The 25,181-nt window shown below is 52.2% G+C and overlaps 1 protein-coding gene and 1 non-coding gene across 2 annotated transcripts; one reads left to right on the top strand and one right to left on the bottom strand.

Moving 5' to 3' along the window:
• Positions 1–18,827: 18,827 nt before the first annotated feature.
• LOC123058813 (glycerol-3-phosphate acyltransferase 5) lies at positions 18,828–21,874 on the top strand. Its single transcript, XM_044481490.1, has 2 exons — positions 18,828–19,742; positions 20,650–21,874. Exons 1-2 carry the CDS (start codon positions 19,050–19,052, stop codon positions 21,616–21,618), a joined length of 1,662 nt encoding a protein of 553 aa, XP_044337425.1. The 5' UTR covers positions 18,828–19,049; the 3' UTR covers positions 21,619–21,874.
• Positions 21,875–22,074: 200 nt separating this feature from the next.
• TRNAL-CAG (transfer RNA leucine (anticodon CAG)) lies at positions 22,075–22,155 on the bottom strand. Its single transcript has one exon. It is a non-coding gene; the product is annotated as a tRNA-Leu (tRNA).
• Positions 22,156–25,181: the final 3,026 nt, after the last annotated feature.

Genomic DNA, 25,181 nt, shown 5'->3' on the forward strand with positions numbered 1-25,181 from the left:
TCAATGGACACTAGAAAGGAGTAAGACCAGGAAAAGCTACCGATCCCGGCAATCTACTTTTGGTTTGGTCCAAGTTGATGTTTGTTTCTCCCCTGGATTCTCCTCTTCAGTGTCCATATTATTTGAGTACGTGTCTGCTCGCGACATAGATTTCGGTAGCTCTTGTAGCTGCTTCACTTGATGTGGTGACAGATCTCGAGGACTCGTCCAGGGCCAACATAGATATCTCTAGGTTTTGCCATTTTCATTTTTTTCCTCCTAATATTTGTGTGGCATTGGTAATTCGTCCCATGAAGGATAAATTTGAGAAGTGGGGCATCTTTGATGTGGCTGTATACAAAAGAACACCACGCATTGCATCACTTTCCTTCATTTCTACTCCTATAGCTGCCATTGCACCGTAGCATGGGAAGGTCGGCAGTACCTGATATGCTCTCGTAATACTGGGTTTTGGAAGCAGAGCAATGTGGACCCTGTTCAGACATCTAGGCCGTAATTAGGCCCTGTTTGGTTCATAAGTCCTAGAAACTTTGTTAGTCTCAGCTAAAAAATCGCTAGTCCCTAAAAAATCCCTACATGTTTGGTTCCTGATACTGAAAGACCATGTTATATAACTAAGAGTCTCAAAAAGACTCTCCGGTTTTCTTTCATAAGTCCCAAATGCTCACTTGAAGTCTTTATAAGTCCCTCATGTTTGGTTTAGATGGGACTAAAAAAGACTTTTTTAAATCCCTACACCAATAAGTCCGTGTAAACAAACACCCCCTTAATCTTTACTCTGTCCATCACATCAGATGAAGCACCATCAGTCTCCTGGATAAACCAATGGATTTACTATGGTCAAACCTGGAAACAGTAGGTGTGATTGATGCCTGGCTCCTGCCCCCTGCAGTCTACCTGATTCATTTCATCTCTGGAACGACAAGGAAGTTACAAAAAGTATGGCTTTGACCATATTACTGGTTACTATGTGACCACTGATGAAGACATGTACCTAGGGTGGGGACACGGACCTGACCAAAGAGTCCTACCCTAGGACATCCCTAGGAGAAGTCACCTTTCAATCGACTTAAAGGTATCCCACTCGACGGACTCAAGACACTCGACCAGAAAGCTATCACTCGACCATGAAGCCAACCACTCGACCGCCAGGAGACCTACAGTCACTCCGCAGGCAAACGGTCAGCTATTAAGTAGTCTTTATGGTCATCATAGCACTTTATTAGGGGCGTTACCAGTAACGCCCAGCCTTAAATGTACCTTAAACCCTGCATTACTAAGGGCGGGAGGGGGCCGGCGGACTCTATATAAGCCACCCCCCTCCTCAGTATGAAGGGTTCGCACCCCTGTTATACACACGCCAGTAATCCAATCGACCGCCTCCGGGCACCGAGACGTAGGGCTGTTACTTCCTCCGCGAAGGGCTTGAACTCGTACATCTTGGTGTGTTTACAACTTCCCAATAGCTGAGATCTAGCCTCTCCATACTTACCCCCCTACATCACTGTCAGAGTTAGAACCACGACAGTTGGCGCCCACCGTGGGGCAGCAATCTTAGCGCCTGATTGGAGAAGTTGCAATTTTTCCGATCCCTTTGATCATGGTTTCGTGCGGAGTTTTGGTGGAGGGACGCGAGATCCGTCTCGGCGCGCTCACGTTCATCGCCGACGACTCCGCCTGGCTTCAGGAGGCGCCACTCGACATCGACGCGCTCCCCGTCCGCGGTGCGACGCATTTCCGCGCATGCGTTCGTGGCGTCCTCCTGCGGCAGCCGTCGACCCAATATCGGTCGGCCCCCGTATCGTCTCCCCGCTCTGTCTCCCACCGGCGCAAGCGCTCCGGTCGGTCGAGACTTTAGAGGTGGGTGAGACATGCCGTGGCTCGCCAGTCGGTCGCCCCGCAAGTCGCGGCAATAGAGCCCGACGAATCCCTCTGCGGCCTGATCGACCTATCGACTGGCTCCGCGGAGACCGCATCCAAATGCGACAGCAGCGACCAAGCGGCTGAGGTTCTGGCGGTCGATGGAGCGCACGGTCCTCCCAGTTTCCCTCGCGTTGATGGAGGCGCGGGTGGGGGCGACCCGTCGCATCCCCACGATGAGTATCTCCCCGAACCTCTCATGTCATCGCAGCGAGAGGAGCTTCACCGCCGGAACATGGACGCGCTCCACACTCCTATTGTCGGAGAAACCCCCGAGGCCCGGGCCTTGGAGGACGCGCGCTTGGCTAACCTGGCCGAGCGTACTCGACTGGAGAATCTCTAGCGAATACTCGACGAGCAAGCGCGTCAGAGGGCTCCCGAGTCCAGTCGATGTCAGCAAGCTGCCGAGTCCAGTCGGCGTCAGCTCTTCCCGCCGCCGCAGGTATACCGAACCCCAATTCAGAATTTGGCCGCTGCGGCCCGTATAGCAGAATCAATTCAGCCCTCCCAGTCGGAGGCTGACAGAGGCTTGTTGCAGATCAGAGTGTTACTCCGGGCGGCGGGAAACCAGAATTCCGCCGTCTCTCAGTCGCGGAACAGGATCCACAGTCGACCCGTCGCAACCGATACAGTCGAGTCGGCTCACAGCCCGAGATCGCCCCCGAGGCGTAAGGGACGTGGTGACCGACACGACCAGTACAGGAGGAATGAGTAGTATGATCGCCGGTTCGATCGTGATGATCGACGTCGAGTGCCAACCCCTCCCCCGAGGAGTGGGTCATATGCGCCTCGACGGCAAGATGACAGACGCCCCCATAGTGTTGGACAGAGGATTCCAGTTGACCCTAGGGACCCAGGCTTTGACGCGAGATCTGTCCTCGTTCAAGGCTTGGTTGATAGGAACAAGGCTCATCGGGAAGGCTAGAACAGAGATGCGCCCGCCAGCAGCAGAGCACGTGTTTCAGGGCCAGAGTGTTTCAGTCGAGCCATCAGGGCCGCAGTGATTCCTCCCAACTTCAGGCTGGCGACTGGGGTCAGCAAGTTCACCGGTGAATCTAAGCCTGACACTTGGCTCGAAGATTACCGAGTGGCTGTACAGATTGGCGGTGGCAATGATGAGGTGGCCATGAAGCATTTGCCTCTCATGTTAGAGGGCTCAGCCAGAGCGTGGCTGAATCAGTTGGCACCCAGCAGCATCTACACTTGGGAGGACCTCTCCCGAGTGTTTGTCACAACCTTTGAAGGAACCTGCAAGCGACCTGCAGGCCTTATAGAGTTGAGGTCCTGCATACAGAAGCCGAATGAAACACTGAGGGATTACATCCAGAGGTGGATCACACTGCATCACACGGTCGAGAATGTGCCAGACCATCAAGCAGTTTGTGCCTTCAAGGAAGGCGTTAAATATAGAGAGTTGAATCTGAAGTTCGGTCGAACTGGAGAGATGTCTCTGAATCGGATGATGGAGATTGCCACCAAGTACGCTAATGGTGAAGACGAAGATCGACTCCGAAGCAGCAAGCTCAAGGCAGTCGCCCAAGAAACCGGAGGAAACTCCAGTCGGAAACAGAAGCGGAAGGCCGAGCCAGCCGCTCGTGGGGAGGCCCTGGCCGTAGCCCAGGGAAACTTCAAGGGAAAACCCAAAGGCCCCTGGAAGCCCAAGAAAGTCAAGGATCAAGATGGAAATGATGTTTTGGATCTGCCATGCCACATCCACACCAAGAAATATGAAGAGGGTAATTTCATTTACCCAAAGCATACCACTCGATAGTGTCGACTCCTGATCCAGCAGTTTCAGGGCAAATAGCCCAAAGACAAGGAAAAAGAGTCAGACAGAGTTGAGGACAAGGAAGACAGTGACGATGGATACCCCCAAGTCAATTCCACCCTGATGATTTTTGCCGATATTGAGAGCAAAAGTCGACTGAAAGTCATTAACCGCGAGGTGAACATGGTTGCCCCAGCAACACCCAGTTACCTGAAGTGGTCTCAGACTGCCATCACATTCGACCAGTCCGATCACCCGACGCACATTGCCACCCCTGGGAGGCAAGCTTTGGTGGTCGACCCAATCGTTGAAGGCACTCGACTGACCAAAGTCCTGATGGATGGCGGCAGTGGCTTGAACATACTATATGCTGAAACATTGAAAGGGATGGGCATTCCGATGTCCAGACTCAGTACTAGTAACATGAGCTTCCACCGAGTCATTCCCGGGAAGAAAGCTGTGTCACTTGGCCAGATTGCCCTTGATGTGGTTTTTGGAGATTCAAAGAATTACCGCAAGGAAAAGTTGACATTCGAGGTTGTGGACTTCCAAAGTGCCTATCATGCCATTCTGGGCAGGCCAGCTTACACACGCTTCATGGCTCGACCATGTTACGTGTATCTCAAATTGAAGATGCCTGGTCCCAAAGGTGTGATCACCGTTACAGGCAATCGGAAGAAGGCAGAAGAGTGCTTTCAGAAAGGCTCAAAGATTGTAGATGCTCAGATGGCAGTGGTCGAGCTGCAAGAGTACCAAAAGACTGCCGATCCAAGTGAATTGCTACGAGCCAAGAAGCCTGCTTCAGAGTTAGCTTTTTAGTCGTCCGGTGAAACAAAGACAGCTCACATTCACCCGACCGACCCTGACGCTGCTCCAACTCACATCTCGACGACGCTCGACTCCAAATAGGGAGAAGCACTCATCCAGTTCCTCCGTGAGAACTGGGACGTCTTCGCATGGAAGCCTTCTGACATGCCTGGAGTTCCCAGGGGGCTGGCTGAGCACCGTCTGCGAGTCGACCCGAAGTTCAAGCCTGTGAAAGAACATCTTCGACGGTCCGCCGTCCATAAGAGGAAAGCCATTGGCGAGGAGGTGGCTCGGCTCTTAGCAGCGGAGTTCATCCGAGAGATTTACCACTCCGAGTGGCTCGCCAATGTCGTCATGGTCCCCAAGAAGGACAAGTCACTTCGCATGTGCATTGATTTCAAACATATCAATCGGGCCTGCCCGAAAGATCATTTCCCTCTCCCCCGCATCGACCAAATAGTGGACTCGACCGCAGGATGTGAGCATTTGTCTTTTCTAGATGCTTATTCAGGGTACCATCAGATCCGTCTGTATGGACCCGACGAGATCAAAACGGCTTTCATCACCCCATTTGGGTGCTTCTGTTATGTCACCATGCCCTTCGGCCTCAAGAATGCTGGAGCCACATTCATGAGGATGATTCAGAAGTGTCTGCTCACTCAGATCAGTCGGAACATAGAAGCATACATGGATGATATTGTGGTTAAGTCACGAAAAGGTTCCGACCTACTGACTGACCTTGCTGAATCCTTTGCTAACCTCAGGAGATATGATATCAAGCTCAATCCATCAAAGTGCACGTTCGGAGTTCCAGGTGGAAAGTTACTCGGTTTTCTCGTTTCCGAACGAGGAATCGACGCTAACCCCGAGAAAGTTGGCACCATACGCCGGATGAAGCGCCCCGTGCGTATACACGATGTCCAGAAGCTTACAGGTTGCTTGGCCGCTCTAAGTCGATTCATTTCTCGACTCGGTAAAAAAGCGTTGCCTCTTTACCGACTGATGAAGAAGTCTAACAAGTTCGAGTGGACTCCAGAAGCTGACGCAGCATTTGCAGAGCTCAAAGCTCTGCTCTCCACCCAGCCGGTGCTTGCTGCCCCAATCAGCAAAGAGCCTCTGCTGCTGTACATTGCGGCCACGGGACAAGTTGTCAATACAGTACTCACGGTCGAGTGGGAAGAAGAAGGAAAGGCCTTCAGAGTTCAGCGCCCAGTCTATTATCTGTCTGAAGTTTTGACCCCTTCAAAACAAAGATACCCTCACTACCAGAAGCTTGTATATGGGATTTACATGACCACGAAGAAGGTTGCACATTACTTCTCTGACCACTCCATTACAGTCGTCAGCGACGCCCCACTGTCAGATATTCTGCATAACAGAGATGCAACTGGTCGAGTGGCCAAGTGGGCGATTGAACTCCTTCCCTTAGATATCAAGTTTGAAGCAAAGAAGGCTATCAAGTCCCAAGCAATCGCAGATTTCATCGCCGAGTGGATTGAACAGCAGCTTCCGACTCAAGTTCACTCGGAGCACTGGACCATGTTCTTCGATGGATCTAAGATGCTGAATGGTTCTGGTGCTGGGGTAGTTCTAGTCTCCCCCCGAGGAGATAAGCTCAGATACTTTCTCTAGATTCACTTCGATTCCTCCAATAATGAAGCAAAGTATGAAGCACTTTTGTATGGGTTGCGCATGGCCATTTCACTCGGCGTCCGTCGCCTCATGGTCTATGGTGACTCAGATTTGGTGGTTAATCAGGTGATGAAGGAGTGGGACGTCAGAAGTCCGGCTATGACTGGTTATTGCAATGCAGTGAGAAAGCTAGAAAAGAAATTCGAGGGGTTAGAGCTTCATCACATCCCCCGACTGAAAAATCAAGCAGCTGATGATCTGGCAAAGATAGGCTCCAAGAGAGAAGCCATTCCCAGCAATGTGTTTTTGGAGCACATCCGCTCGCCGTCAGTCCAGGAGGATCCTTTCACAGAAGAAGCCCCACAACCGAAAAGTGCCACAGATCCGACTGAAGTCGAAGTTCCTACTGTGGTCGACCTAATCATGGAAGTCTTGGCAATCACTCCCGACTGGACGATACCGTACATCGCGTATATCCTAAGGAAAGAGCTCCCAGAGGACGAGGAAGAGGCTCGACAGATCGTCCACCGATCCAAGGCCTTCACAGTCATAAAGGGGCAGTTGTATAGAGAAAGCGCGACTGGAATCGGTCAGAAGTGCATAACACCAGAAGAAGGTCGGATAATCCTTGATGATATCCACTCAGGGACCTGTGGCCACCATGCGTCCTCTCGAACCATTGTGGCTAAAGCATACCGAGCGGGATTTTACTGGCCTAGAGCAAATGAGATGGCAAAAGAGATAGTCGACAAGTGTGGAGGCTGCCAGTTCTACTCCAACATGTCACACAAGCCTGCATCAGCCCTGAAGACCATTCCACTTGTCTGGCCCTTTGCTGTCTGGGGACTGGACATGGTTGGTCCACTGAGAACAGGCAGGAGCGGATTCACGCATGTGCTTGTGGCAGTCGACAAGTTCACCAAATGGATTGAAGCCAAGCCTATCAAAAATCTTGATGCTAGCACTGCTATCGGTTTCATCAGAGAGTTGATATTCAGGTATGGGGTCCCGCATAGCATCATCACTGACAATGGGTCAAACTTTGATTCAGACAAGTTCAGAGCTTTTTGCGCCTCTCAAGGCACACGAGTCGACTACGCGTCGGTCGCACGTCCTCAGTCGAATGGACAAGCTGAAAGAGCAAATGGTCTGATTCTCAAAGGACTGAAGCCTCGGCTGATGCGTGATCTCAAGCACGCGGCAGGTGCTTGGGTCGATGAGCTTCCGTCAGTTCTGTGGGGATTGAGGACCACCCCTAACCGGTCGACTGGAAGAACTCCATTCTTTCTGGTTTATGGAGCCGAAGCGGTTCTGCCAAGTGATCTTCTTCACAACGCGCCCCGAGTCGAGCTTTACACCGAAGATGAAGCAGAACAGGCCCGGCAAGACGCAGTCGACCTCCTAGAAGAAGAGAGGGAGATGGCCATGATCAGATCGACCATCTATCAGCAAGACTTGCGTCGATTCCACGCCCGGAATGTGAAGAGTCGAGCCTTCCAAGAAGGAGATTTGGTCCTCCGAGTGGATCAACAGAAACCACACAAGCTTGCTCCTACTTGGGAAGGCCCCTTCATCGTTACCAGAGTCCTTCACAATGGAGCATATCACCTCTACAATGTTGATCACCAGATCGACGAGCCACAAGCTTGGAGTGCGGAACTACTCCGCCCCTTTTACACTTGAGTTCTCCCTTGGCAGAGATGTAATAAGAAAAAAAATTGCAGTTCATTTTTATCAAAGGCAAGAGTGTTCCAATAATTGTTGTCACTTTTTACATACGAAATCCCCCAGTGGGTGACTTAGCTGCAAATCCGTTTCGCCTAAGTTTGAAAAAAAATCCTACCGAGTGGAGAGCAAACCCCACACTCAGGGGCTTAGCTGCAGTCCAGGACTCGCCTAAGTTCTCCCACTAAGAGACTTAGCTGCAGTCAGTGCTCGCCTAAGTGCTTAAAAAATCCTACCGAGTGGAGAGCAAACCTCCCACTCGGGGGCTTAGCTGCAGTCCAGGACTCGCCTAAGTTCTCCCACTAAGAGACTTAGCTGCAGTCAGTGCTCGCCTAAGTGTTTAAAAATCCCACCGAGTGGAGAGCAAACCTCCCACTCGGGGGCTTAGCTGCAGTCCAGGACTCGCCTAAGTTCTCCCACTAAGAGACTTAGCTGCAGTCAGTGCTCGCCTAAGTGTTTAAAAATCCCACCGAGTGGAGAGCAAACCTCCCACTCGGGGGCTTAGCTGCAGTCCAGGACTCGCCTAAGTTCTCCCACTAAGAGACTTAGCTGCAGTCAGTGCTCGCCTAAGTGTTTAAAAATCCTACCGAGTGGGGAGCAAACCTCCCACTCGGGGGCTTAGCTGCAGTCCAGGACTCGCCTACGTTCTCCCACTAAGAGACTTAGCTGCAGTCAGTGCTCGCCTAAGTGTTTAAAAATCCTACTGAGTGGAGAGCAAACCTCCCACTCGGGGGCTTAGCTGCAGCACGACGCTCGCCTAAGTACAGGACACAGCCCAATTCGCGAGTCGACCGCTACCTTCTCCCTCAGAGCTGCGTCGCAAATACAAGATTATTCCGAGTGAAGATCCAGTTCCACTCGACGAATCAAACTATGAAGATATCCAACGAGAAATCTAGTTCAGAAAAAGCCTAAAAGGTCCCAGACCTCAAAGTACTCGAGCCCTTGGCTCGGCAGAGTTTAAAACGATTACAAATCCACTCGGCATTCCGAGGTAAATTCAAAGTTTTTTACTCCTCAGGAGGAGGACTGGAAGGGACGACGAACTCATCCAAGTCGATCCCGTCGGCAATACGGGTGGCAGCAGTGATGAAAGTCTCCATGAAGTCTTGAAAGTTGTGCTTCCTAGTATTGGCAACTTGGATGGCCGCCAGCTTTTCTTCTCGCGCCTCCTTGCAATGGACGCGGACCAGAGACAGAGCGACGTCAGCACCACATCTAGCAGAAGATTTCTTCCATTCCGCCACTCGACCTGGGACTTCATTAAGTCGAGCCATCAGAGACTCGAGGTCGTTCTGAAGCATCCTCCCAGGCCAAAGTGATGTGTCGATCCGCGACATCGCCACTTTCAGCCGAGCCAGATAGTCAACAACGCTGGCAGTACGAGACTCCAGCCGGAGCACGTTCATTGCAGCCTCGTCCTTCACAAGAGAGTTAACAGGGTCCAAGCTTGGCTCCACTCGACTGGTCTCCTCTTCAAAATTTTGGCAAAGTTCTGCATACACGATCCAAGGATAAGTCAATTTTCATAGACTGAGTCGACACAAAAACCAGTCGGAACTGAATGTGCACCTTCAAGCTTAAGGTACAACTTCTTGGCGAGGCTCCCCAAGTAGCTCTCCAGGTCATCCCTCCTGCGAGCGATGCCTTCCAGCTTCTCACTCAGGGTGAGGTTCTCCTTCTTCCAACGTGAACACTCCCTGTTGTCGAGCTTCTTCCTCGTCCTCTGGGAGCTCTTTCCTTAGGATATACGTGATGTACGGTATCATCCAGTCGGGAGTTATTGCCAAGACTTCCATGATTAGGTCGACCACAGCAGGAACTTCGACTTCAGTCGGATCTGTGGCACTCTTCAGCTTGGTATTCTCTTCTTCTAAATGGTCGACCGAAGCCAGCTTCTGTGCGGCCAGAGCGGTCTTGTCATCAGCCTCCTTACGGGCAACAACCAAGTCTTGATCCTTCTTTGCCAGAGCTTCGTTCAGTTTTTCTGCGAAGAAATGATGATTGAATCAGAAATAACAAAAGGGTACTCAAGCCCAAAGACTAACCAATCGACAAAGTCGTCTTACCTACGGCGCCGTCTCTGACCTTCTGCAGCTCTGTTCTGGCCAGCTCCAGATCAAGGTTCAGTTGAATCTTCTGCTTCTCCAACTCAGTATAGCGAGCTACGAGTTCGCAGGATTTCTGTAAAAGCAAAATCAGTCGACAGACGTCCAAGATAAGTTGCTTCCGAGTAACTAAGGGACAATGACGACGTTTCTAAGACCACAGCCGAATCAAAAACATTCGACAGTAGTCTTGGGGACTACACCCAGTGGGTGCACTCAGCGTGCCCCCACTGGTTTGACCGAAAAAAAGGGGGAATCGAGAAAAAGTTCCACTTGACCTGGCCCGACCAAACCGAGTGAAGAAATACAACTACAGCAACACAATGTAAAGACTACACTCGACTGCCAGCAGTCCACCGTAGTCTCGGGGACTACACCCAGTGGGTGCACTTAGCGTGCCCCCACTTGTCCAAGGATTGGCAGACACACCCACTGGGTGTACAGATACAAAGATCTTCGGAAAAGAGACTCTCCAAACAGCATATCATAACAGACCAAGTGTTGAGTCGACTGACCTGGATGTTGCTCTGAAGAGCCGAACTCGCGTCATAGGCTGCTTGGCTGGCCTCCCGAGCCATCTTCACTTGCTCCATCATGATCCCCGCCTGGCGTATAGCCTCCTTTGCAGCAGCCGCTTGGTCCTCAGGAACGGGGTATGTGGCAAAAAGCGAAGACGGATCCGCAGTCGACGACGAGGGCCGCGCACTCGCCAGAGGAACGGCGAAGGTCACTGAAGCCCGAGTGGTGTCACCACCATCCCGAGCCTCGGCCTCGGACGCCGGAGCGGATTGGGGGGTCTTGTCAGCCGACTCCCTCTTGTGCCTCCTCACTCTCAACGGACCGTTGTCATCGTCATCCGGGAGGTCGATAACATGAGGAGGGGCTACAAAGGAAAGGTTCAATCGACCAGGGTTGCAATAAATGATCAGTCGACTCAAAGCAGAACGTCAGTGACCGTACCAGGGTTGGAGGTAACAGCATCCTCCATCTCTTGGTCACCGTCCTTGGCAGAGACCTCAGAAGTAGCAGCGCTGCAAATCTCGAAAGTCAGTCAGTTGGCTCAATGAATCGACCAAGGATCTGTCCATGGTCGACGAAGGAAAGCAAGTTTTATTATTACCCGGAAATGGTAGGGACAGCTATCTTCATCTTGGGCAGAGCCTTGGGCGGCTTGGATAGCGTTGTGCGTGGGTGCTTGGGAAACTTCCCAATCGGCGTAGGAGAAGAGGTCCGAGGGCGTTTCGACGACTGCCCAACAGAAGCAGTCGCCTTGCCACGTTCCCGCGCTGGGTCGTGTGCGTGCTTGGACCGCCCCTCTGGGCGAGGGGGTTCGGCCTCCTCCTCCTCCTCCTCCTCTTCGCTGGAGTCGACGTCGTCGTCTCCCTCTCCTTCACCGTTGGACTCCCACTCGCCTTGGTCGTCCCCACTCTCACCTTCGCTCGCCTCCCCTTCCTCAGTTGGCCCCTGAGCCCCGTTGGGTGTCGAGTACATCTCGGTGGTCGCTGGAAGACAATAGACAAGACGAATGTCAATCGACCAACTCAAAGAAGACCAATGCAGAAAACAAGATTCCAGTCGGGAACATAAAGACATACCTGGTCCACCTCATACGAATTGTCGAGTGGAACCACCCTCCTGGCTCCTCGGGGGTTGTCTTTGTTCCCCGTAATGCTCGACAGCCACCCCTCCAGCATCTCGTCGGTGACCTCCTCCGGGTGGACCCGAGTGGTGTCGTCAAGGCCCGCGTACAGCCACATCGGGTGGTCACGGGCCTGGAGCGGTTGGATACGCCTCCGGAGGAAGACCTCCAGCAGGTCCATGCCAGTCACACCCTCACGGACGAGCTCAACCACTCGACCCGCCAACACTTTGACCTGGGCCCTTTCCTCCGGCGACACTTTCAGAGAAGCAGGCTTTTCAGCTCGGTCGAGAGAGAATGGAGGAAGTCCAGTCGACTGTCCTGGGGTCGCCTGGTCTTGACAGTAGAACCAGGTTGCCTGCCAACCGCGGACCGACTCCGGGAAAGTGATGGAAGGAAAACAACTCTTCCCCCTCGCTTGGATCGCCAGACCCCCGCATAGCTGGATCACCTGCGTCCTCTCGTCGCTCGACTTGGCCTTCTTGACCGATTGAGAGCGACAGGTAAAGATGTGCTTGAAGAGTCCCTAGTGGGGGTGGCAGCCCAAGAAGGCCTCGCACATAGAAATGTAAGCGGCGAGGTATACCATGGAGTTGGGAGTGAAGTGATGGAGCTGCGCTCCGAAGAAGTTCAGAAAACTCCGGAAAAAGGGATGGGGCGGCAGAGAAAACCCTCGGTCGATGTGGGTGGCTAGGAGCACGCACTCACCGTCACGGGGTTGAGGTTCGATCTCTCCCCCCGGAAGACTTTTTTAAATCCCTACACCAATAAGTCCGTGTAAACAAACACCCCCTTAATCTTTACTCTGTCCATCACATCAGATGAAGCACCATCAGTCTCCTGGATAAACCAATGGATTTACTATGGTCAAACCTGGAAACAGTAGGTGTGATTGATGCCTGGCTCCTGCCCCCTGCAGTCTACCTGATTCATTTCATCTCTGGAACGACAAGGAAGTTACAAAAAGTATGGCTTTGACCATATTACTGGTTACTATGTGACCACTGATGAAGACATGTACCTAGGGTGGGGACACGGACCTGACCAAAGAGTCCTACCCTAGGACATCCCTAGGAGAAGTCACCTTTCAATCGACTTAAAGGTATCCCACTCGACGGACTCAAGACACTCGACCAGAAAGCTATCACTCGACCATGAAGCCAACCACTCGACCGCCAAGAGACCTACAGTCACTCTGCAGGCAAACGGTCAGCTGTTAAGTAGTCTTTATGGTCATCATAGCACTTTATTAGGGGCATCACCAGTAACGCCCAGCCTTAAATGTACCTTAAACCCTGCATTACTAAGGGCAGGAGGGGGCCGGCGGACTCTATATAAGCCACCCCCCTCCTCAGTATGAAGGGTTCGCACCCCTGTTATACACACGCCAGTAATCCAATCGACCGCCTCCGGGCACCGAGACGTAGGGTTGTTACTTCCTCCGCGAAGGGCCTGAACTCGTACATCTTGGTGTGTTTACAACTTCCCAATAGCTGAGATCTAGCCTCTCCATACTTACCCCCCTACATCACTGTCAGAGTTAGAACCACGACAACCACCGGTCAGCTTATAAGAGTGTAAAACCATTATTTGTCTTCCGATCCATATTATTTGTCTTCGATTTGTACGAATATATCTAGACACATATTGGAAGGAGCAGTATTTTGCAGGGACGTTACAGAAGTTATGTCGAGTAGCGGAGACTGGAACGAAGAGGAAGGGGCCAAACAAGTGCAAGAAAAAATGTCAACTCAGTGCCGGACTCTTAACTGCTTTTTTTTAGAAAAGAGGGATGACCCCCGGCCTCTGCATCCGGGAGATGCATACGGCCATTTTATTGATTATTCTCGAGGACCTTACAAAGTATTACAACAATAAGTCTGAATCCACCATCTTGGCAACACATGCCACTACTCCTACCCAAAATGATGAAGGGGTGCTAGCTGGGCCACTATCCAAACCACTCACCTAAGCCTAACATCAAAAGCCGGAAACCGAAACATATTCGGAATCCCCAGCCGAGCCACATACCGGGTCTGGGGCACAATCCGGTCAGACGCACTCGTGTGTCGTCGCCACCATCTTCCGCAGGTCCGTCTTCAGATCATATTGAGGCTTCTACCTTGTCTGGCCACTCAGCCATCGGCATCACTATGACGCCAGACAGCAACCTCCTCCTGCACGAGTCCATCTCTGCGCATCGGGCGGCGAACCTCCACAGCGCCATGCCGCCGATCCTCGCCGCCATCAATGAGTGAGATGAAGTACCGCTCCACCACGGCATGTACATTAGTGCTAAGCGGAACGGCTCACAACCGCAAGTCATCAGACGAAGGCGAAGATCCATGAAGAAGGCCAAAAGGGGCATAGCCAAAGCGGTGGTCAGGGATTGGACCGAGACCACGGCAGCCGCCACTAAGAAGAACAGGCTACCTCACACCGTCACCAAGCCACCAGCAGCTCCACCCCACACGAGCAATCCCCGGAAGACGCCTTCAAGAAGGAGCACGGCACCGGATGCCGCCATCGACCATGCAAGGGGAGGGCAGGTCTTCACCTGTGCTCGAGGGAAAGGTGGGAGGGGAGAACCACACCAAAGCCTCCAGGAAGGACCACGGCGCCGAAGACGTCGCCTTTGGTGAGGCCGCCGCGCCGGCCAGGGGTTTCCCCCGGAATCACGCCCAACCACCAGATCCGTCCGTCCAGACCCCCAAGACGGCGACCTAAGCCACCAGGGGCTGGAGCAGGGCGCAGATCGGAGCAGATCACGGGCGGGAACGGATCTTCTCCAGGAGCGCAGGATGACCCACGCGGGGGCGCCGCCTCGCCAACGCCCGCCACCCCCCCGCCGACCGCACGGCCAGGGAGGCAGCCCGCCAGCACCCGCCGGCGCAGCCCGCCGCATCGGCCACGCCGGACACCTCCCATCGGAGCCGCCGCCCCGGACGCCGTGGCCCTCCGCGAAGGCGAAGCCACCAGATCCCCGCCGCCACCTTCATAAGTGTCGCGCGGCCGGGCCGGCGAGCACCTCAGGCGGCGGCGGAGGGAGGGGAGAGGGAGGGGGGCGTGGAGGGGATTAGGGTTCGCCCCCGGGTCGCCTCAGGCGAGGCGACGCGAGGGGATCGAGGACTCTTAACTGCTAAACACAGCAGAGAGCGACCCTTAGTTGTGGCATCCCAATACTTCTTCCAAAAGCCTAGTACACCGACCGAATCGACAACATTGTCTAACAGAGAGCACGTACTGTCAAATGGTGTGCTATGTCGACCAGAGACCAACCCTGACCCGGAAAACGGCGTGCGGAAACGCCACCAGTCCACCACCGCCATTACTGCATGCCCCGGGGAAAACCGCGAGATGATCATCGCCGCCGACGGCGTCCTGCCGTATACAAAAGAACACCACGCATTGCATCACTTTCCTTCATTTCTACTCCCATAGCTGCCATTGCACCGTAGCATGGGAAGGTCGGCAGCACCTAATATGCTCTCGTAATACTGGGTTTTGGAAGCAGAGCAATGTGGACCCTGTTCAGACATCTAGGCCGTAATTAGGCCCTGTTTGGTTCATAAGTCCTAAGACTTTTGTTAGTCTCAACTAAAAAATCGCTAGTCTCTAAAAAATCCCTACATGTTTGGTTCCTGATACTGAAAGACCATGTTATATAACTAAGAGTCTCAAAAAGACTTTTTGGTTTTTTTTCATAAGTCCCAAATGCTCACTTAAAGTCTTTATAAGTCCCTCATGTTTGGTTTAGATGGGACTAAAAAAGACTTTTTTAAATCCCTACACCAATAAATCCGTGTAAACAAACACCCCCTTAATCTTTACTTTGTCCATCACATCAGATGAAGCACCATCAGTCTCCTGGATAAACCAATGGATTTACTATGGTCAAACCTGGAAACAGTAGGTGTGATTGATGCCTGGCTCCTGCCCCCTGCAGTCTACCTGATTCATTTCATCTCTGGAACGACAAGGAAGTTACAAACAGTATGGCTTTGACCATATTACTGGTTACTATGTGACCACCGGTCAGCTTATAAGAGTGTAAAACCATTATTTGTCTTCCGATCCATATTATTTGTCTTCGATTTGTACACACATATTGGAAGGAGCAGTATTTTGCAGGGACGTTACAGAAGTTATGTCGAGTAGCGGAGACTGGAACGAAGAGGAAGGGGCCAAACAAGTGCAAGAAAAAATGTCAACTCGGTGCCGGACTCTTAACTGCTAAACACAGCAGAGAGCGACCCTTAGTTGTGGCATCCCAATACTTCTTCCAAAAGCCTAGTACACCGACCGAATCGACAACACTGTCTAACAGAGAGCACGTACTGTCAAATGGTGTGCTATGTCGACCAGAGACCAACCCTGACCCGGAAAACGGCGTGCGGAAACGCCACCAGTCCACCACCGCCATTACTGCATGCCCCGGGGAAAACCGCGAGATGATCATCGCCGCCGACGGCGTCCTGCATTGCTTCGCTTCGACGGCTTAACAACGTGCGCGCGCATATCATGCACCCAGCCAGCGCGTACGTACTGCCGCTGACACGTACGTACAAGTCGATGGAAACCGCCAGCGCGCCTCGTCTCGTAGTACCACTCAACATGTCTGTTCTGGAAACAGCTCGATCGATGCCTGTCGTGTCAACGCGCCTGTGCGTGCTAGCAGGCGAGTATCACGTCCTTGTTTCGACAGCAGCCCGAAGTTATACCTTAGCTACCGTACACAAACATACATACTCCCTTCATTTCATAATATAGTGCGCCCGCGCTTTCCGAGGTTCAACTTTGACCATAAATTTAACCAACGAGACCAACTGCGACGAGAGAAAAAATTATATAATTGAAAACTTCTTTCAAATACGAATTCACTGGTATAATTTTTGCTCCGTCGCAATCGGTCTTGGTAGTTAAATTTACGGTCAAAGTTGAAGCACGTGGATAGAGAAAGCACTACAGTGTAGAATGGAGGGAGTATATAGGAGTACTATTGAAACATACGAATACTATCGGTACTACGGCCCTTCCTCGTCCGCGCGTTGATGCTGTCCTGCTGGTCACTGTTCCCAGGTCCCTGGTGATCGCATGCTGATTGCATCTGCCTATGGCTATGGCTAGATCAGCTGCATGTGCCGCGTGAGCACCAGCATCCACACGGGGTCGACTGTGTCGCTGGTACTAGTCGCTCTGGGGTCTAGACCATGCATGCACGGTTTTGTCGGTCGAGGTCAAGTGGTCAGCAACAAGAACACTGTAAATAGGTGTTTTTAAGGACTTTTAGTAAAAAGTCTGAAAAAAGTCTCGCCCTATTTGATTTGCTAGGAATTTTTTCTAGTTCCAACACAAAAAAGTCCCTGAAATCAAACATCCCCTAAGACAGCGTGACGAGTGCGGGTGCGGCACGTAAAACACGCAGAGAGATCTCAAGTGCTAACAGTACGCTCTCTCCTCATTTCTCTCTCTAGCCGATGAACTTTACTGTTTAATACGTGACCGCCGGTCAGCTTAAGAGTGTAAAACCATTTATGACGCAGTAGTGCTTGTTTCGCACGAAAGTCACATGAGTATAGCGGAGGAGATTAAAACGGGATCGGAAAGGAACAAAAGACTACAAAGTCTGGGAAAATTTGTCAACTCAGCGTTGGACTCTTAACTGCTAAACATAGCAGAGGGCGACCCCTAATTCTGGCACGCCCAGACTTTTTCCAACAGCTTACACCGAGTCGACAACGCACTAGAGCATGCATGCACCGTCTCGGCGCTGTCCTCTCTCCTGTCTCCGTCGGCCCAACTCGCCGTATCCATATGTTAGCTCGATCGGAGATCAATCCTGACCCGGAAAACGGCGTGTGGAAACACCGCCGCCGCCATTACTGTCCCGGGAAAAACCCAAGTAGTACCTTGCCTTCGACGGTTTAAAAACGTGCCGCCTGCACCCAGCGCGCCGTGCTGCCGTTGACACGTAGGTACAGGTCGATTGAAACTGCGACGTAGGGTTTAATTTCGAGTCTCTGTCAAAATAAGGACGTGCAGCTCGCTTGCTAACACACACACACACACACACACACACACACTGACATGATAGGCATCGAGCCTTTTCCAGAAACAGCACATTGAATATGATGAGACAACTACTATACTAGTACAGGCGACCCTCCCTCGTGCACCCGTAACCCGTTGATAATAGTGTTTTGTTGCTGGTCACTGTTCCCAGGTCATTGGTGACAGACAGACGAGCGCATGCTGATTGCATCTACCTACGGCTAGATCAGCCGCATGTGTCGCGTGAGCAACAGCGTATACACGGGCCCGACTGTGTCGCCGGTACTACTTGCTCCGAGCCTGGACCATGCATGCATGCATGGTTTTGCTACTAGTTAAGGTCAAGTGGTGAGCAACGAGGACACTGTAAACCAGTTATGTTTGTGGTACAAGTCCGAAGAGAACCGCTGTTAGCAGGTCAATCGACGACCGCATGGCCACGTGCCTGATTAAGACAGCGTCACGAGACGAGTGCGGTGCGTAAAACACACAGAGAGAAAGTGCCAGCACGCTCTCTCCTCTACCCCTCTCTGTCTGAAATGATACTCCTATCTTCTAATCTACCCAGGGGAGTCGGCATCAGCATTCAAGAGCTAACAACGCCCCGCGCAAACCGCGCACGGCACAAAGGTGGCCGGCCGGAGATCCAAGCCGCTCCGCACGCGACAGGTGTGTGTTAGTGTGTACGTCGTCTCGTACCACGTCGGCCAGATTTCCCACGCCACGGCACGCCACCAGGCAACTTAGAGCATCTTCAACAGGCGTCCAAAAAGAGTTTCGCGCATTAAAAATTCGTTTTTTTACACCCAGCAGCTCCAACAGATGGTGTAGCGCTAAAAAGTATTGGGCGCGCTGAAAAACGCTATCGCGCGTAGCATATTTTGAGTTCCGGATCGGGCGTGCTCCACAATTTGCACTGTCTGCTTTTTGAACGCGCGTCTTTAGACGTCTGCTAAAGCAATGTTGGTCCCGGCGCACTAAAAATGCTACAGTGACACGCTATAATTTTTATTGGGCACGAGATTTTTATGCGGCCGTTGGAGATGCTCTTACTACTATACCAGTGCAACAACGTAGCTATCTCCTCTTCGCGGTTCACACGTCCGGATTTCCCTGACAGTGGTTAGTAGTTAAGCCCCCGACCGGGCACTGGCTAAGCAGACTGAAGCAAGCGAGATAGATCCGGTTTGTTGAGACTTCCGAGAGGTGGGTTAGGTCGGGCGGTCGTCGTCCCGCGCAATCCACACCTCCACGCAACTCTGCATGCACGCGCGCCAACGCGGTGGGTGCAGTCCGCTTACCTGAATCGGCGACGGCGCCCGCGGTCAAGCCAGACGCTGCCCACCGCCCCCGGCGACCCGGTCGCCCGGCGCCGGACACCCCCCTATATCCCCCGCGCATGCGCCCGCTCCCTTCCATTCCTCGTCCGACTCCCACCTCGCACACTCCCACGCTCACAACTACGTCCGAGGTGCAGCAGACCAGCTCGGTGGCAAGATCGTCGGTCGGTCGACGACGCATGGCGGCCATGCCGTCGTCGGTGGTGGCGGAGCTGGAGGGCACGCTGCTGCGCGACGCCTGCACCTTCCCCTACTTCATGCTCGTGGCGTTCGAGGCGTCCGGCCTGCCGCGCTTCGCCGCGCTGCTGGCGCTCTGGCCGGCGCTGCGCCTGCTGGAGCTGCTGCTGGGCCGGGGCGGCCTGGCGCTGCGCTGCGCGGCGTTCGTGGCCACGGCCGGGGTGCCGCGGGCGGAGCTGGAGGCCGTGGCGCGCGCCGTGCTGCCCAAGTTCATGGCCGACGACGTCGACCCCACCGCGTGGGCGGCCTTCGGGGCCTGCGAGGGGAGGCGCGTCGTCGTCACCCGCATGCCCCGGGTCATGGTCGAGTGGTTCGCCAGGGAGCACCTCGGCGCGCACGACGTCGTCGGCTGCGACGTCGAGTACAGCCGGCTCAGGCGGTGCACCGGGCTCCTCAAGGGCGGCCGCGACGAGGCCGTCGCCGAACGCGTGCGCGCGCTTTTCCGGGACGGCGACCGGCCGGACCTCGGTCTGGGCCGGTCGGAAATGGCACGATCGTTCTTGCCCTTGTGCAAGGTGAGCTGCGCTCTCTACGAAGTTCTCCTTTTCTGTTTTTGTACTTATCTCACAAATCACATTAATCAAGGAGAACACAACTAAGACCTTGTTTGGTTCATAAGTCATAGGATTTTTTAGTCCCAATTTATAAATCCCAAATCCCTAAAAAGTCCCTATCTGTTTGATTTCTGGGACTTATAAGTCTCTATAAGATCATATTACAACTATAAGTCCCTATAAATCCCTCCTTAAAAGTCTTATTTCACAAGTCTCAAATACCCACTTTAAGTCCCTATAAATCCCTCATGTTTGGTTTAAATGAGATTTATAGGGGCTTATTTAAGTCCCTAGACCAATAAGTCCCTGGAAACAAACACCTTCTAAATGCTAGACAACGTATTAATGTTGCATGCATGGCCCTCCCACTCTTTCGTGCATTGGTTGATTTTACATTAAAAAAATGATAGAATTCAATGCAAAAATACCTATATTTGCCTATTTCCAGGACAATGAGCCTGACAAATAAGACACTCTGCTTTTTTTAGACGGGGCTAACAAACCGAAAAGGGAGGGAGGCTTTTGAATTTCTTTTGGATTTTTTAATTTTTTTGGCAAGTTCCGTTTTTTAAAGATATTGTTCTGTTTTTCTAAGAATAATTTGGTTCGTTTTACATGGGCTTTGGAGAGCTCAACTTCGGTTGAAGACTACAAACCTTTGGTGCAGTTTTTTTTTTGTAAAAGCATGCTATTATTTTTGGAAAATCAATTCACTTATTACTTTTATCTTCACAAAAACTATAGGTTCGATTTTTTCCACTTTGCTTCTTCATTTTTAGTTGAAGCCCTGAGCATGGGTAACTTTTTTTTCTTCCAAAAGATGAGTAACCTTACATGACATCTGAATACGTTACATGCGTGGATGCAGGAGCAACTCCAGCCGCCGTTCTCCGCGGACGACGACGACGTGGCGAAGCGACCGAAGTGCCCTCCGTTTCGCCCGGTCATCTTCCACGACGGTCGGCTCGTGCGCCGGCCGACGGCGCTCATGTCCATCGCCATCCTCCTCTGGATCCCCCTCGGCGTCCTCCTCGCCATCGTCCGCATCACGCTCGGCATCGTCCTCCCCATCCAGGCCCTCCCCTACGTCGCCCCCTTCGTCGGCGGCGCCGTCATCACGCGCGGCCGGCCCCCCGCCCCGACTACCGGCGCCAACGGCTCGCCCACGGGCGTCCTCTTCGTCTGCACGCACCGCACGCTCATGGACCCGGTGGCGCTCGCGTTCGTGCTCGGCCGGCGCGTGGCCGCCGTGACCTACTCCCTCTCCCGGCTCTCGGAGGTCCTGTCGCCGATCCCGACGGTGCGGCTGACGCGCGACCGCGACACGGACGCGGCGCGGATGCGGGCGGAGCTGGCGCGGGGCGACGTGGCGGTGTGCCCCGAGGGCACCACCTGCCGGGAGCCCTTCCTGCTCCGCTTCTCGGCGCTGTTCGCGGAGCTGAGCGACCGGATCGTCCCCGTGGCGACCAACTACCGCGTGGGGCTCTTCCACCCGACGACGGCGCGGGGGTGGAAGGCCATGGACCCCATCTTCTTCTTCATGAACCCGCGGCCGGTGTACGAGGTGACGTTCCTGAACCAGCTCCCCGCCGAGGCGACGTGCGCCGCCGGGAGGAGCCCCGTCGACGTCGCCAACTACGTGCAGAGGATACTCGCGGCCACGCTGGGGTTCGAGTGCACCACCTTCACCCGCAAGGACAAGTACCGGGTGCTCGCCGGCAACGACGGCATCGTCGGCGCCAAGGCCGCCGCGACGGCGACGGCGGCGACCAAGCCAGGATGGCAGCGCCGGGTCAGGGAGGTGCTCGGGTTCTTGCGCTTCACCAAGATCGATTAACCACCGGAACAAAGGCATGCATGTAGCCCAACCACTCAACCGGCTACATGCTGCTGTATATCTGCTCAACAAAAAATTGTAAGATACCACAGACGTTAGAAATTCACGTTAATCTACACGTTTGTTTTTAGTTTTTTTCTTTCAAAAAGAAAAGTGTTCAATTTTGGTGTTGTAAATCTTCGGGCGAGTGTAGTGTCTGTAATTAATGAGCTTGAGTCGTTGGTAGTTGAGCAGTCCTCTAGTCTGTATTGGCTTATCTCCATCTTTTCTTACAGTGATGGGTTTTACTGAAATCGATGGGCTTATCTCCATCTAGTCTGCAGTTGAGCGATTGAAAGAACGTCACGTACTGTATTACTTTTGGAGTGAGCAGCGATGAGTAATTTTGGTTCTGTACGGTTGTGGTAAAGGTCGGAGTGCAAATAAGAAACAGAAATAAAAAAGGGGAAAAGGAACTGTCAAGAGTGGGATTTGAACCCACGGCCTTTCGGACCAGTACCTGAAACTGGCGCCTTAGACCAACTCGGCCATCTTGACTTGATGTCCAATTCTAACAAACAGGTATAATTATATACAACGTAAACAACAAAACTCTCCTACCATATAGCATGAAAACACATAACGATCTTACACATCACTGTTGGAAATATGCCCTAGAGGAAATAATAAAATGGTTATTAATATATTTCTTTGTTCATGATAATTGTCTATTATTCATGCTATAATTGTGTTATCCGAAAATCGTAATACATGTGTGAATACATAGACCACAACACGTTCCTAGTGAGCCTCTAGTTGACTAGCTCGTTGATCAAAAGATAGATATGGTTTTCTGACTATGGACATTGGATGTCATTGATAACGGGATCACATCATTCTACTGATGTGATGGACAAGACCCAATCCTAAGCATAGCTCAAAGATCGTGTAGTTCGTTTGCTGTAGTTTTTCCGAATGTCAAGTATCATTTCCTTAGACCATGAGATTGTGCAACTCCCCGATACCGTAGGAGTGCCTTAGGTATGCCAAACGTCACAACGTAACTGGGTGACTATAAAGGTACATTACAGGTATCTCCGAAAGTATCTGTTGGGTTGACACGAATCGAGACTGGGATTTGTCACTCCGTGTGACGGAGAGGTATCTCTGGGCCCACTCGGTAATGCATCATCATAATGAGCTCAATGTGACCAAGTGGTTGATCACGGGATCATGCATTACGGCACGAGTAAAGTGACTTGCCGGTAACGAGATTGAACGAGGTATTGGGATACCGACGATCGAGTCTCGGGCAAGTAACGTACCGATTGACAAAGGGAATTGTATACGGATTGATTGAATCCTCGACATCGTGGTTCATCCGATGAGATCATCGTGGAGCATGTGGGAGCCAACATGGGTATCCAGATCCCGCTGTTGGTTATTGACCGGAGAGGCGTCTCGGTCATGTCTGCATGTCTCCCGAACCCGTAGGGTCTACACACTTAAGGTTCGGTGACGCTAGGGTTGTAGAGATATTAGTATGCAGTAACCCGAAAGTTGTTCGGAGTCCCGGATGAGATCCCGAACGTCACGAGGAGTTCCGGAATGGTCCGGAGGTAAAGATTTATATATAGGGAGTCCAGTTTCGGCCATCGGGAAGGTTTCGGGGGTCGCCGGTATTGTACCGGGACCACTGGAAGGGTCCCGGGGGTCCACCGGGTGGGGCCACCTATCCCGGAGGGCCCCATGGGCTGAGTTGGGAGGGGAACCAGCCCATAGTGGGCTGGTGCGCCCCCCCTCGGGCCTCCCCTGCGCCTAGGGTTGGGAAACCCTAGGGGTTGGGGCGCCCCCACTTGGCTTGGGGGGAAGCCACCCCTTGGCCGCCGCCCCCCTTGGAGATCCATCTCCTAGGGCCGGCGCCCCCCCAAGGCCCCTATATAAAGAGGGTGGAGGGAGGGCAGCCGCACACCCTTGCTCTTGACGCCTCCCTCTCCCTCCGTTACACCTCTCCTCCCCGCTTGCGCTTGGCGAAGCCCTGCCAGGATCCTGCTGCATCCACCACCACGCAGTCGTGCTGCTGGATCTTCATTAACCTATACTTCCCCCTTGCTGGATCAAGAAGGAGGAGACGTCTCCCAACCGTACGTGTGTTGAACGCGGAGGTGTTGTCCGTTCGGCACTTGGTCATCGGTGATTTGGATCACGTCGAGTACGACTCCATCAACCCCGTTCTCTTGAACGCTTCCGCACGCGATCTACAAGGGTATGTAGATGCACTCCTCTCTCCCTCGTTGCTAGATGACTCCATAGATTGATCTTGGTGATGCGTAGAAAATTTTAAAATTCTGTTACGTTCCCCAGCAGTGGCATCATGAGCTAGGTTTATGCGTAGTTACTATGCACGAGTAGAACACAAAGTAGTTGTGGGCGTCGATATTGTCAATTATCTTGCCGTTACTAGTCTTATCTTGATTCGGCGGCATTGTGGGATGAAGCGGCCCGGACCGACCTTACACGTACGCTTACGTGAGACTGGTTCCACCGACTGACATGCACTAGTTGCATAAGGTGGCTGGCGGGTGTCTGTCTCTCCCACTTTAGTCGGATCGGATTCGATGAACAGGGTCCTTATGAAGGGTAAATAGAAATTGGCAATTCACGTTGTGGTTTTGGCGTAGGTAAGAAACGTTCTTGCTAGAATCCTATAGCAGCCACGTAAAAACTTGCAACAACAATTAGAGGACGTCTAACTTGTTTTTGCAGCAAGTGTTTTGTGATGTGATATGGCCAAAGGATGTGATGAATGATATATGTGATGTATGAGATGATCATGTTCTTGTAATAGGAATCACGACTTGCATGTCGATGAGTATGACAACCGGCAGGAGCCATAGGAGTTGTCTTTATTTATTTATGACCTGCGTGTCAACATAAACGTCATGTAATTACTTTACTTTATTGCTAAAGCGTTAGCCATAGTAGTAGAAGTAATAGATGACGAGACAACTTCAAGAAGACACGATGATGGAGATCATGATGATGGAGATCATGGTGTCATGCCGGTGACAACGATGATCATGGAGCCCCGAAGATGGAGATCAAAAGGAGCAAATGATATTGGCCATATCATGTCACTATTTGATTGCATGTGATGTTTATCATGTTTTACATCTTATTTGCTTAGAACGACGGTAGCTTAATAAGATGATCCCTCGTAATAATTTCAAGAAAGTGTTCCCCCTAACTGTGCACCATTGCGAAGGTTCGTTGTTTCGAAGCACCACGTGATGATCGGGTGTGATAGATTCTAACGTTCGAATACAACGGGTGTAAGCCAGATTTACACACGCAATACACTTAGGTTGACTTGACGAGCCTAGCATGTACAGACATGGCCTCGGAACACGGAAGACCGAAAGGTCGAGCATGAGTCGTATAGAAGATACGATCAACATGAAGATGTTCACCGATGTTGGCTAGTCCGTCTCACGTGATGATCGGACACGGCCTAGTTAACTCGGATCATGTTTCACTTAGATGACTGGAGGGATGTCTATCTGAGTGGGAGTTCATTGAATAAT

Source organism: Triticum aestivum, chromosome 1A (genome assembly GCF_018294505.1).
Source record: "Triticum aestivum cultivar Chinese Spring chromosome 1A, IWGSC CS RefSeq v2.1, whole genome shotgun sequence".
NCBI lineage: Eukaryota > Viridiplantae > Streptophyta > Magnoliopsida > Poales > Poaceae > Triticum > Triticum aestivum.

Bases quoted from the DNA above. Each gene is read 5' to 3' on its own strand.
- LOC123058813 (XM_044481490.1), top strand. From the start codon at position 19,050: ATGCGCCCGCTCCCTTCCATTCCTCGTCCGACTCCCACCTCGCACACT. The intron at 19,743-20,649 runs GTGAGCTGCGCT...GCGTGGATGCAG, and splicing joins CGTTCTTGCCCTTGTGCAAG to GAGCAACTCCAGCCGCCGTT.